Source organism: Sinocyclocheilus grahami, unplaced genomic scaffold (genome assembly GCF_001515645.1).
Source record: "Sinocyclocheilus grahami isolate Dianchi unplaced genomic scaffold, SAMN03320097.WGS_v1.1 scaffold197.1, whole genome shotgun sequence".
Taxonomy (NCBI): Eukaryota; Metazoa; Chordata; class Actinopteri; order Cypriniformes; family Cyprinidae; genus Sinocyclocheilus; species Sinocyclocheilus grahami.
The window spans coordinates 24,152-37,155 of NW_015505376.1; the positions used below are offsets into that span (position 1 = coordinate 24,152).

The following is a 13,004-nucleotide window of genomic DNA, read 5'->3' on the forward strand; positions in this document are numbered from 1 at the left end:
TTGGAAAGCTTGGAAAGATTTTTTTGAAAAAGTAAATTAATACTTTGATTCAGCAAGAATGCATTAAGTTGATCAAAAGTGACAGTAAAGATATTTATAATGTTTCAGATTATTTCTGTTTCAAAGAAAGGCTGTACTTTGTCGTTTCCATAATTTTTTTAGCAGCAAAACTCTTTTCTACATTGATAATCACTGATAATCAAATGTTTCTTGAGCACCAAATCAGCATATTACAATGATTTCTGAAGGATCATGTGACACTAACGACCGGAGTAATGGCTGCTGAAAAACTGCTTTGTCATCACAGGACTAAATTACATTTTAAAATATATTCTAAAAGAAAACAACTATTTTAAATTGTAATAATATTTCTTAATATTACTGTTTTTACTTTATTTAATCAATGCAGCTTTGGTGAGCCTAAGAGACTTACTTCAAAAACTAAAAAAATCTTACCAGTCCCAAACTTTTGAATTTAAACATTTGAATTTAAATTTAAATTCATAAAAATGAATAACCCTTGGTATAACTATATTAAATCTTTTTTTTTTTTACAAACCTTAAATGTTGGATTGAAAAAAGTTTCAAATGTCTTTGTTTAAACGTTACAGACAAGCAAATTAATGGACCAAGAACACTTCACTTCCCAGAATGCCTTTACCTGTCATACCTCCTATTATTTCAGTGCAACTTCCTGTAAGGTGTGGTCAGTTTAATTCAGATTTAACCTGTGAATCGAAACAGAGCCAATTTTGAAATTCTGAATTTTGCCTAAACCTGCTAGACAAACTTCTACTATTTTGACTTTTTAAACAAAACACTTTAAAAAGAAGTTTAATGCAATGTTTATATCCATAATAGTATATATATGTTTTAAATAACATCCAATACTGATCCTAACAGAAACCACTAAAGCGGCATCCTGTTGCTATAGTAACCACCTCAGGCGCAATTTCAGTTACCATTTGGCGCCACATGGAAATATGAGCTAACTAACTTGTAATCTGACCTTTTGTGGTTACTGAAACATTGTAATATGTTTCAGACCTACCTTTTGTTTTGACTTCCATTGGTGGGGGGAGGGGGTGAATTCAAACCCCCAATCCCCACTGTAATTCACATCCTGAATGAAGGTTATTTTAAATATTACCTGTTCTTAAAAAAGCAATCGCCCTCCTAAAATAGCTAACCCATTATTTATGGCATCGCTCTTGCTCAGGCATTCCCACGTCTCTTCCACTTTGCTATGGAGCCGTTTTCATGGCACTTCAGCACTGACTCCCTTGTGTTTTTGAAGGCTGACTGAATCAGATCAGATTTGTGCTAAAAAAATGTTTCTTAAATCTCCTTAATATTTCACTTCCAGCTCTGTCAAACATGAGACGGAGGGTCCCCCTTTGCTTTATAGTATGCTACACTAAGCTGAGCCATTTTAAGTCATATGGGAGCTGTACAGGGACTGTGTTTGGGATTGCCGACCATCCTTCCAGCCTGGGCCGAGCCCCAAGGTGTATTTCTAGTGGCCCCCGTGCAGTTTCAGCCTGTGTGAACGGCCCCATGAGTTTTTTTTTTATTCGCTTGTGAAACGTGTTCTGAAGCCCATAATAAGATGGATTACTCTGAGCAACATGTGATTGAATTGCAGGAGGAGGCTGCCGTAAGTTGCTTGCAATTGTGGAGTCTTGCTGTATCGACTGCACATGTGGTGGCTCAGAATATCTCTAAAGTAATAGTCCAAAAAAAAAGAATATTTGGTTCTAAAAAAGTGCCAGACTTTTTTTTCTTTTGTGGAACACAGAAGGATTCATTTTGAATGATGTGCTGGTTGCTCTTTTCCATGCAATTACAATAAAGATTTCTAGCTTCAGAAGGTACACAGAAGCACCAAAAACTGTAGTAAAATGCTGCATTCCGGATGTTTTGAAGTGATATGATAGCTAGGGCGGGGCGATATGGCTTAAAAAATGATCACGATAAAAGTTTTCATATCAGTCGATATTGGTAATTATCACGATAAATTCAAACGTTTTATTTCCTAATTTTTATATGGTGAAATGTAATTATTTGGACTGTTTGAGTTTTATTAAAAATAACCATTGGTCTTCCATAGTAGTATACATTTAGATCATTATAACCACAGTTAAACCAAAGTTAAAATACCATGGTAAAAATGTAACCATATTATTTCTAGGTATTTGTATGAAAAACAGTAGTCTAAATACATTTAGTATAAATACAGAAATGCTATATGGCTTAATCACAAAATACTCTAATTATATTCCATTACTCCTTTAATACATTTAATTCATGTCTACATTAATAATATAATAAAATGTTTTATGATTGTCCCACATTTCTGCCAAAATACCATGGTGCAGTTAGTGTTACTACAGTAAATCCATGGTAAATGATCGCGATTTGTAGATTGAAAAGTCTTCTGACTGTATCATTGTGCACAGTGTTTCTGCTGTTTGTCAGCACTATTTCATCTGGGCCCGTATTCACAAAACTTTTTATCTTACCACTAAGAGTTCTCCTAAATAGAGGTAAAAGTTTTTAGCTAAGAGTTTTCTCTTAAAACCTATTCACAAAGCTGCTGAGACAAACTTTTACTAAAGAGTAGAGAGAAGTCTTAAGCTAAGAGTAAGGGAGGGGTTGACCTCGTTGCTATGGATGATGTCAGCATGCTTACTAACTATGCACACAGTGATTGGCTGATAGTCTCTGTCAGAGATTTATTCATAATATTGTAGAGCACACTATTATGTTGCCGTATTCAAATAAAGGTTTAAAAATAAAAATAAAAGGTTAATTGCCACATTCAATTAAAGATTTTAAAATGCAGGATAAGTGTCACTAATTAAACAAGTATATGTTCAGCTAATTGTCAGCCTCTTACATCTATGCTTTTCAAAAACAATTAACGGATATGTATATAAATAAACAGCCTTTTAATTAACAGAGTAGAATAATCATGGCTGATAGTAAGACATGCAAACGTAAAAAAACAACAACAACAACAAAAAACTAAAAAACAAACTGGACACAAGAACAGCTGTTACTTCTTGCCCCACTGGTTAATGAAATCAAGGATATAATCAAAGGAACATTTGGAGTTGAGGTAACCTCCAAAACCAAATGTGATACCTTTTTAAAAGGTCATTATCATCAAATGTTTCTAAAATGTTTACGTTCAGAGGCAGATTGCCGGCAACAGCCATTTTAGGAATAGTTTGTGGCTTGGTCTTAGTGACTTAGGAGTCCTCTTCACGACTCCTAACCTTTCACAGATTTAGGAGCTAGTTTTAGTGCTAAAACGCTTTGTGAAATACTCTTAGAGCAAAAATGTAAGAGTTCTAAATTTAGGATTGACGCCCATTATTTTTAACATTTTCTCCTAAATCGGCGAGTTATGAGCTACTTTTAGCCTTAAGATGTTTTGAATACGGGCCCTGGTTTTAAACTAGTTTAAAATCACAAAGTTATTTGTTTTGTTAGCAGAATTCACGCACTTCACAATGGATCTCACAGCGTGTGACCGAGACTCATCAGCGAGTAAACGCATTTGCTCTAGTGAGCTCGCACTGCGCTGCCGCTTGAAATTTAAACTTACCAGATCAATAGTCCGTGTGGCGCGGTTCAAATGAGTAGCACTGTTTCGTACTGCTTCTGGCGCATAAACATTATATCGAACATTTATCAAACACGTGTTATCGTTTTATCGCAGTAAATTATATCGCGATAATTAACGTTATAATTTTTTCAGCCAGCCCTAATGATAGCTTTTTGAAATCACTCATAACTCGATCACTCTGAATCATTCAGACCAGATCTGTGAACCGAATCAGTCGATTAATTTAAAAGTTTTTTATGAAGTTTAAATTCTCTCATGATTTCACAAAGCTATCGTATGGCTTCAGAAGATTTGAAATGTAGCATGCGATTTGTATGGACCACTTTTATGATACTTTATGAAGCTTGAAAGCCTCAGTCATCTAAAGAAGGACCAGTACGATTCTTCAAAATCCTTTTTTTTGTGTTCCAAAGAAGAAAGAAAGTCATACGAATGGAAAAACAAGGGTGAGTAAGGACATAATTTCCTTTTCTTTTTTTTTTAAGTGAACTATTCCTTTTAAGACTGTTTGGTTGTTTTACACATCACATAGCTTCTGTACTGTAAAAGGCTTTGAATTTCTGGAGTTTGGCCAAAGTCCCTTTAAGAGAAGCCATTTCACACAGTGACCATTTTGGAAACACCACAGACAGCAATTTTTGCTAATATAGCTTCTACCTGCAGTGGAGAAAGACAGAAGTATTTAGACCTGTTTACATTTTTCCTCTTTTTGTTTTTTACAAAGATTACGTTTTGAAAGATTTCATGTTAAACCGTCATTCAAATCAAACAATAACGGTCTCATAAATTTGCAATGAAATAGAAGTAGTGACAAATCTTTTTTTCTGTATTGTCAATGTCAGTGTCACTTTATTTGTAGAGCACAATTAAAACAACAGCTGTTGGCCAATGTGATGTGCATAATATAGGTCAATACTCAATAAGATAAACACAAACAAACAAAGAATAAACAACAAAAAAGCCACTGCATCAATTAAAAGCTATGGAAAAAGATTTGAGTTTTGATTTTTCAAATTATATGCCGTTGTTGCAGTTGTGGACTTGCATCTAAATGTAAAGGAGTATCAAAGAAAAAGTCAAAGTTTAAACAGACTAAATGATTAGAAAACTCCAACATACATTTTCAGAGAGAAGCCAGTCATTTCACTGGAAGATTGGCGTGATGTTTTTTTTTTTATTATTAAAACATACACAGATGAATTGTTGACAATACGATCAGTAACGTCCATTTAGAAAATATATGTAGGGTGAATTTTGCTATTGATGAATATGACTATGATTTCACTCGTTCATTCATACAATATTTCTACACTTGGGAAAAATAGTCAGTGCTAATGGAAAAAGGGCTTGTCAAGATTTTGTTTGAAACAATTTAAGTTACCAAAGAAATCTGACAACCGGACTTCTTTTGTTCAACTAACTGTTAAAAATATATATTGTATAAATTTGATATATTATAATAGTATACATATTTATTTTTAATATAACCGTTAAAAATATATGTATATATATAGGCCTATTTTTTATTTTTCTTTCTTTTTTTTTTTAGAATTTTCCATTTTTCAGGCTGGTTCTATAAATGAATGTTTTAGAATAAACAAACTTTTTATTAACTTTAAAAAAGGTTAGTTCACCCAACAATGAAAATTCTGTCATTATTTACTCACCCTCATATTTACTCACCCTCATCTTCGTAACACAAATTAACATAATTGTGATGAAAAGTGGTACTGTCCTGAATGCGAGTCGAAGACTGACACGGAAGAGAAGAAATTGTTGAATAAAGTTGTTATTTTTGTTTTCTTTGTGCACAAAAAGTATTCTCGTAACTTCATAAAATTAAGGTTGAACCACTGATGTCACATGGACTATTTTAATGATGTCTTTACTACCTTTCTGGACCTTGAACGTGTCTATGCAGGGTCAGAATGCTCTTGGATTTCAGCAAAAATACCTTCATTTGTGTTCCAAAGATGAACGAAGGTCTTACAGGTTTAGAATGACATGAGGCCGAGTAATTAATGACAGAATTTTCATTTTTGGGTGAACTATACCCCTTTAACAGAAAGGTGGGTTTTCTATTCATAGTGTGTTATGATTTTGCCAACACACCTTTTTCTGAGTTGCCTCAATTTTGCATTTGTGATGCTAATTGTCAACACTTTTGCTACCGCTTACACATTTTCCCTTATGTCTTTTCACAGGAGGAGTGCCAGAATTACATCCGTGTTCTACTCGTCAACGGTGACAGGCTGTTTACATGCGGGACAAATGCATTCACTCCAATTTGCACCAACCGCACGGTAACGTAAACGCATCAATGCACTTAATATAATGCACTGGCTTCCTAACCTGATGTTATGCTAGCTTCGTCCCAAGTTCCCTCTCCCACATTGACCTCCTTTGACATTTTCATCGCTGCGTGGGTTGTGTAGCATAGCATGTGGTATTTCAACCAATGCCTGTGGTTTATTTCAATAAACGTTTGTTCATGCTTCACCTCAGAAGAAGCTTTCTTGAGATCTAGACAAAAAAACAACAACAATAAGAAACAAGGCCTGTTTTTCTAATAAAGTGGGAACTTGTAGTATCTCTAAGTCTCTTGTCCTTTGTGAAAAGTTCACACTTGTTATGCAGGTGTTGTGCGAGTGTTTGCACTTTATCTTTGACAAATTTTTCCAACGCATGGGTTGCAGCATAGTTGCCACCTATCACAATAAATGCCACTCAATGTGGCTGATTGAAAGATAAGCATCTCCGCCAAGCACATTTACTGACATCCCCCATTATTCCCTCTCACATCTCCTAGTTTTCATTCATGCATGTAAGTCTCTTGTGCTCGAATCCCTGAATTTGAATGACTGGATTACTCTTCTATCCTTTCCTCAAACCTGATAATGATGATGACATTCGATTTGCGTACTATGGCAATCATCTCCTCGGTGGCCCTTTGAAGGATGGCAGGAATTATTGACTCAAAGCTAATTCACCCCAGGGATTTACCATTATAAGTACCTCGTGCCAGCAGGAAAGGACTTAGCGAAGCCAGGAAGGCATGAGGGAAAAGTCTCCGTTGTGTCCTTGTAACGCCGCCAGTAAAGCCGCATCTTTAAACAAGCGGCTATCGAGGTTGTAGTGCTGCTCAAACAGAGCTGCCGCTCTCCTGAAGAGGCGTCTTTCAACCCTCTCCATTAATGTGCATTATGGGTAGCATGTCCATATCCGCGAAGGCTTCCGAGTGCTATTTGTCAGAAGGTGTTCCATCAATAAACGCCTTTCATCTTTCTTCGCACCCATGAAAAGGCACATCCGTTCGGGCGTTGGCTCGGGGAGAAGTATCTCCCTGGCACCGATGCTTCAAAAGACTGCTTCGCCTTGCCAAACATGCAAATTCACCTGACTTTATTGCCAGCTAAATGGGCTCTGGGTCCTGAAGGAAGCCGAGACACTTCCAGCCAGGTTTTCTTCGAGCCAGCATCAAGGATAATCCCCCTTTACATTGATTACACAGGGCAAGTGTTGTGGCCGTCAGCTGCATGTAAGATAAAAGCATTCAAGAGAGGCCACACAGGATCTAATCCGCCTTCGGGACAGACCGATAGGGTTGAGCACAATACAGTATGTCAGATTTCCTGGTACAAAAATAAGCTAGTCACTGAAGGCATGACATTTCAAGCTGCATAGATAAAATTTACTGCTGCTTGAGATGTATTGCTCAATTCAAAAACCATTCACTTGTCATTTTTCTGGTAACAGATATCAGATGCATATGGAAGGTAGGAGCGTCATTATAACAGAAGCTTTAACTGGATTTTTCAAACGTGTTTTTGATGCCAATTTGTATCACATTTTTAAATATGATGAACAGGATTTGGCTGTGCTATCAAAGGAAACAGCACTAACAGCTCTTCAAATCCTCTCCCTTGTGAATACTGCAAAAAATTATTTTCTTTATTGTGTTCCATTACAAATGTATAAATATTCTTAAATCAAGATATATTTATTTGACAAAGAAAATGACTTCGATATTAATATATCGTAGATTCTTATATATCTTGTAGCAATTACTAGATATTAAGTCTTGTTTTTTAATAATTATCAACATTTAAGAAAATATATGTGCGTGCGTGCGTGTGTGTGTGTGTTGTTTTATGCTCAAAATCTTTTAATTTTGATAATTTTTTTATTTTAAACAAGACTTAGTGTCTTAGGTAATTTGTTTCTCAAGTAAATGTATCTCATTGTTTTTTTTCAGTGTAAATATAAAGAATGTTTAGATGTTTCTACTAGAATACAAAACAAAAATACTGAGTAAGAAAATTATTTTTTGCAGTGATAACGGAGGCAGTCCTTTACATCAGTGGTTCTTAACCTTTTTTACCTCAATGCCCCATTTTGTCCACAATAATTTCCCAGAACTTTTCCAATTGTATGTGATTCACTGGATAAGGATTTACTCACAATTTTTACCCAATAAAATATTTTAGAGTCTGGCATATATACATATTTTAGAGCTTGGCCGAAATACATATTAGACTTTTCCATGTCCACAAATCACACTTTTAAAATGAGGCTTTCTCATATAACCAGGTTTTCCAAGAAGTTTCAATCCTGTTTTTTGAAAGACAAAAAATAGTTGTTAAGGGGGTGATGAAGAAATATCTTGATTTTTAGTTGTTTTAGCTTGTTTCTATGCTTGTTTGGTCTGATTGTAAGTCATTTTAAGGCCCTCTTGGAAGTTTGCCGAGGTTGAGCCTGGTTGAGAACCACTGCTTTAAACCCATATGGTTCACTAATGGCTTCTCTAGTAGTTCAGATGGAGAATTTTGTGAAGGAACAGAAATCGGTTAAAATAACTTGGACCAGCACGAAAAGTCATACTCGCTTCCTTTGGTGAGGTGGCACATCCCTTGTGCTTATTGTATACAAATGGAAATTACCTTCCTGTCATGGTAGCTTCCCATTGCTGGCTAAATGTCACGCTAAGCAAGAATCAAGGCTTTTCCGTACTGCACATAAGAACAGAACGGGTGTGTTGCGAACGATTAGCATTTAGCTATTGCAGCCGCCACTAGGCGTGACAACCAAGTAATGAGATAAACATTTTTGCCGTCTCACAAAATAGCACACAACACGGCTGGAAGTAGGCAGAGCGTTTCCACAGTAATAAATGATTAGAACGGTTAAATAGTTTTCACTGCCACATCAGTGCCTCGCGTAAACAAAATTAGAACATCTTCGAGATTTCTGTCCGTGGAAATGTTTGGACGTATTTCTCTGTTCAGACTCAAAACAAACTAATAGTGTGTTCAAAATTATTTATTTTATGATTTGTATTCCGTTTGTATTCACTAAGATATATACTAGCCTTTCAGGTATAAGAATTCCAGGGTGTCTGAATTCAATCTCTGTTTCTCTGCACAGCTGACTAACCTGACCGAGGTCCATGATCAAATCAGTGGGATGGCACGGTGCCCCTATAACCCTCTGCATAATTCCACTGCCCTCATCACTTCCAGCGGGGAGCTGTATGCCGCCACAGCCATGGACTTTTCCGGCAGGGACCCGGCAATCTACCGAAGCCTGGGAGGACTTCCACCTCTGCGTACTGCTCAATACAACTCCAAATGGCTCAATGGTATTGTATGAAATAGATTTAATTCAATTATGACATTACAAGAACAAACTAAATTCCTTAATAGCAATCAAGTGACTAATTGGTCTTTGGAAAATGTGGCGCAAGTTGTTTCTTTAAAGGTGTAGTTCACCTAAAAATTGAATTTCTGTCATAATTTACTCACCTTCATGTCATTCCAAAACTGCATGAATTTCTTTCTGTAACACAAATAAAGACATTAGGCAAAATGACAGCCTCCATCACTGTTCACTTTTATTGTATGAAAAAAAGATGTAATGAAAGTGGCCAGTGACAGACTGACAGTGAGTCTGTCAGTCTCTAGCATTCTGCCTAACATTGGCTTTTGTGTTCCATATTTGAGCTTCTGAACAACAAAAGGAGGTGTAAATGATGACATTTTGGGGGGTGGAGGGTGAGATGTAAGTTTAAGTAGCACATCTGTTTTGAAGAGCTCTGCAGTTGTTCTCAACTGGTGGTTCACAACACAAAAATAGGCTGCAGGTCTGTTCTGATAAGATTTCAAACATCTGCAAGAACAAAACTAAATGCAAGTGTAACTTAACAAATAAATGTCGGATCATTTGTTGTTGACTTCAAATAGTGAGTATCTGGTCAAGTTTGACTGTGTTTTGATACAACATCAGCCATATCATAGAAGGCAGACAAATTAGCATATGCCAACATGAGTGGGATGTGCAACATGCAATCATCCATAAAAACGATGAACAACACTACAAAAAAAGAATACAGTTTTAGTAATTTTAGTCACCTGTTGTGTCCATCTGGCTTGTTTTTGCTGGATTATGATGTTAGATTTTGGCACAAAAACAAAATTGACCATCTTAAAGGAACAGTTCACTCAAAAATTCTGACTCACAATCATGTGAGTCCAATCCAGAATGACTTAATTTCTTCTGTGGAACACAAAAGATAATTTGAAGATTGTTGGTAACCAACAGTTTTAGTCACCATTTACTTCCATTATATGGACAAAATAAACCACTTGAGATATTCCTCAGAATATTTAGAAGAAAGATAGACGTACAGGTTTTGAACAACATGAAGGGGAGTAAAAGATGACAGAATTTTCATTTTTGCATGAAGTATCCCTTTAACTGTAGACCTTAATCTTTTCTCGAAACCTAAACATCAACGTCCAAATTGAAAAAACTGCCTGAGTTGATGGGTTTAAAAATGATTATCAGAAAATCTCGACAGAGAAGAATTCCTCCTGATTTACATTTACATTACATTAACTTTTTCCAATTGATTTTTCCTCCTTCATGTTGTGCAAATGTGCAAAGCTCCTCACCACAAAAGAAAATGAATTTGCTGTCAATCACATCCACCTCCTCACTTTGAATCTTACGAAGCTAGCCATGACGGTTGCTCTTTTTGCCTTTGAGAGGCTCGTGCATTCATCTGTTTTGAATGGAGAACGATAATTAAACGAGTAAGCTCGCTTTGATCGTTTCTCACCGTAACCTTTCTCTTCTCCCATGACAAATGAGTTTGTCCATTACCTAAGCATAAGATTAATAAATGCATCTCGATGGGCCAGCGGTTCTGCTCCATGTGCAATCCGTTATTAATCACTGTCATCTGTCCCCCGTTTCTGTCAAACTCAGAGCCCAACTTCGTTTCCTCCTATGACATCGGCAACTTCACCTACTTCTTCTTCCGTGAAAACGCTGTGGAGCATGACTGCGGCCGGACAGTGTTCTCTCGCGCTGCCCGCGTCTGCAAGAACGACATCGGGGGCCGTTTTCTGCTGGAGGACACCTGGACCACCTTTATGAAGGCCAGGCTTAATTGCTCACGGCCGGGCGAGATTCCATTCAACTACAACGAGCTGCAGGGAACCTTTTTCCTGCCTGAGCTCGAGTTTCTCTATGGGATTTTCACTACTAATGTGTGAGTAAAGCACCTTTTGATCACAACACACAGTTTTAAGATATCCTCTGTTATGTTCAGGGTTTCAAAGCACAAAAGTCAGCTTATGACCCATTATTTCCTGCAGAATGTCAATTTTGTGGTCTGCGTTCTCAGCAAAAGCCTGTTAATAATTGCATCGTTTTTTTGTGAGGGCACAAAAAAACATCATTTTAACACCATACATACTTTTGCTTACCTGCTGTTATCTCTCTGGTAGTGTGTGATCTGTATCACAGTCAGCCATGGACAGATCCATTTTTCACATTGTGTTCCACTATGCTTTAATGATTGTCAGTGAAAAAGTGTTGCATATAAGTGTGTGTGTGTTTGTGTGTGCTGACTGCCTGCTTCTGACTCTGTTCTCAGCAACAGCATTGCCGCATCAGCAGTGTGTGCCTTCAATCTGAGCGCTATTACCCAAGTGTTCAGTGGGCCTTTCAAGTACCAGGAGAACTCACGCTCCGCTTGGCTGCCCTACCCCAATCCCAACCCTGACTTTCAGGTAAGCACCCAGAAAATGACAGTCACTTTTACGGACAGTGTGCATTCGCTCCATCTGCTTTAAAAGTTAAGTGGCACTTTCCACAAATAGGGTACAGAATAGGGCCTGAAACTCTCAAATGGTCAGTGAAAGGAGGTGCTTAACCTTCAGAGAATGTTGATCATCATCCTCTTCATCAAGAAGTCATTCTGAGCTTTATTTTCCATTATTTGATGAGACCCTGTTAACAGCATTTGTTGTTTAAATGTTTTTTTTGTTATTTTCTAATAGTAAACATAATGATATGATTTTTCTATTCAGTAGAAAAAAATGTATGATATAATGAGTAACAGGGTTGCAAATTTGATTTAAAAAAAAATATCAAAGTGACAGTAAAGGCATTTATAATTTTCCAAATGATAGAACTTTGCATTCATCAACAAATCCTTAAAAGGTATCACAGTTTCAACAGAAATACTAAGCAGCACTACATTTTTCAACGTTTTCAATATTGTTCACTAATAATATGTTTCCTGAGCAGCAAATCAGCATATTAGAATGATTTCTGAAGCATCATGTGGCATTGCAGACTGTAGTAATGCCTGCTGAAAATTCAGCTTTGCATCACAGGAACACATTACATTAAAAAATATATTAAAATATATTTTTTTATTATAATAATATTTTACAATATTACCATTTTACTGTATTTTTGATATTTTTGCAACCTTGAGAAAGTGACTTCTTTTAAAAACTTTAAAAAATCTTACTGACCCCAAGCTTTTGAACAGTAGTGTAGCTCGGGAGCAAATGCTGGATTTAAAAAAAACAACAACATAATTTTCCCATTCTGATCATTTCTCTTAAAATAATACAGGTGACAGGGTTAAACTTGACTTGAATTCAGTCAACAACACAATATGTGTAAAAATAAATAAACACACACAAATTGTCTTTTTCCATATTGCTGTAGGAAGTAATTAAAATTAGTTTGTAATATAAATATTTTTATTATTTGTAAATAATGAATTTGTAAATTGTACAATTTGTATTATTTAGATTTTTAGCTACCATTGAGGTGGGACAGGTCAAAATCACCATATTTTAAAAACTACCTACATTTCATTACAGGTTAATAACAATAACAAATGTGGGATTTGTCTCTCTGCTGCTCTAATGCCAAATAATACAGTATTTGTGAAAAGTGCCAGGTCTCTTTCTGTTAGCAGCACTCCAGCGGTAAACAACCAAAAAAAATTATTGACTTTCTCACCTCAACTACCACCAATGTGTGCCCAATTAAAACGAGATGCTGA

The 13,004-nt window shown here is 36.2% G+C and overlaps 1 protein-coding gene across 1 annotated transcript in view; it reads left to right on the forward strand.

Annotated features, from left to right (window-relative positions):
* Positions 1-5,838: 5,838 nt before the first annotated feature.
* LOC107595143 (semaphorin-5A) overlaps positions 5,839-13,004 on the forward strand; it is a gene marked incomplete at its 5' end in the record, with an annotated part of 73,752 nt that continues 66,586 nt past the window's right edge. Inside the window, 4 exons of the mRNA XM_016285481.1 lie at positions 5,839-5,937; positions 9,059-9,272; positions 10,901-11,186; positions 11,574-11,709. Coding sequence (XP_016140967.1) covers positions 5,839-5,937; positions 9,059-9,272; positions 10,901-11,186; positions 11,574-11,709 — 735 coding nt within the window. The remainder of the gene's footprint in view (positions 5,938-9,058; positions 9,273-10,900; positions 11,187-11,573; positions 11,710-13,004) is intronic.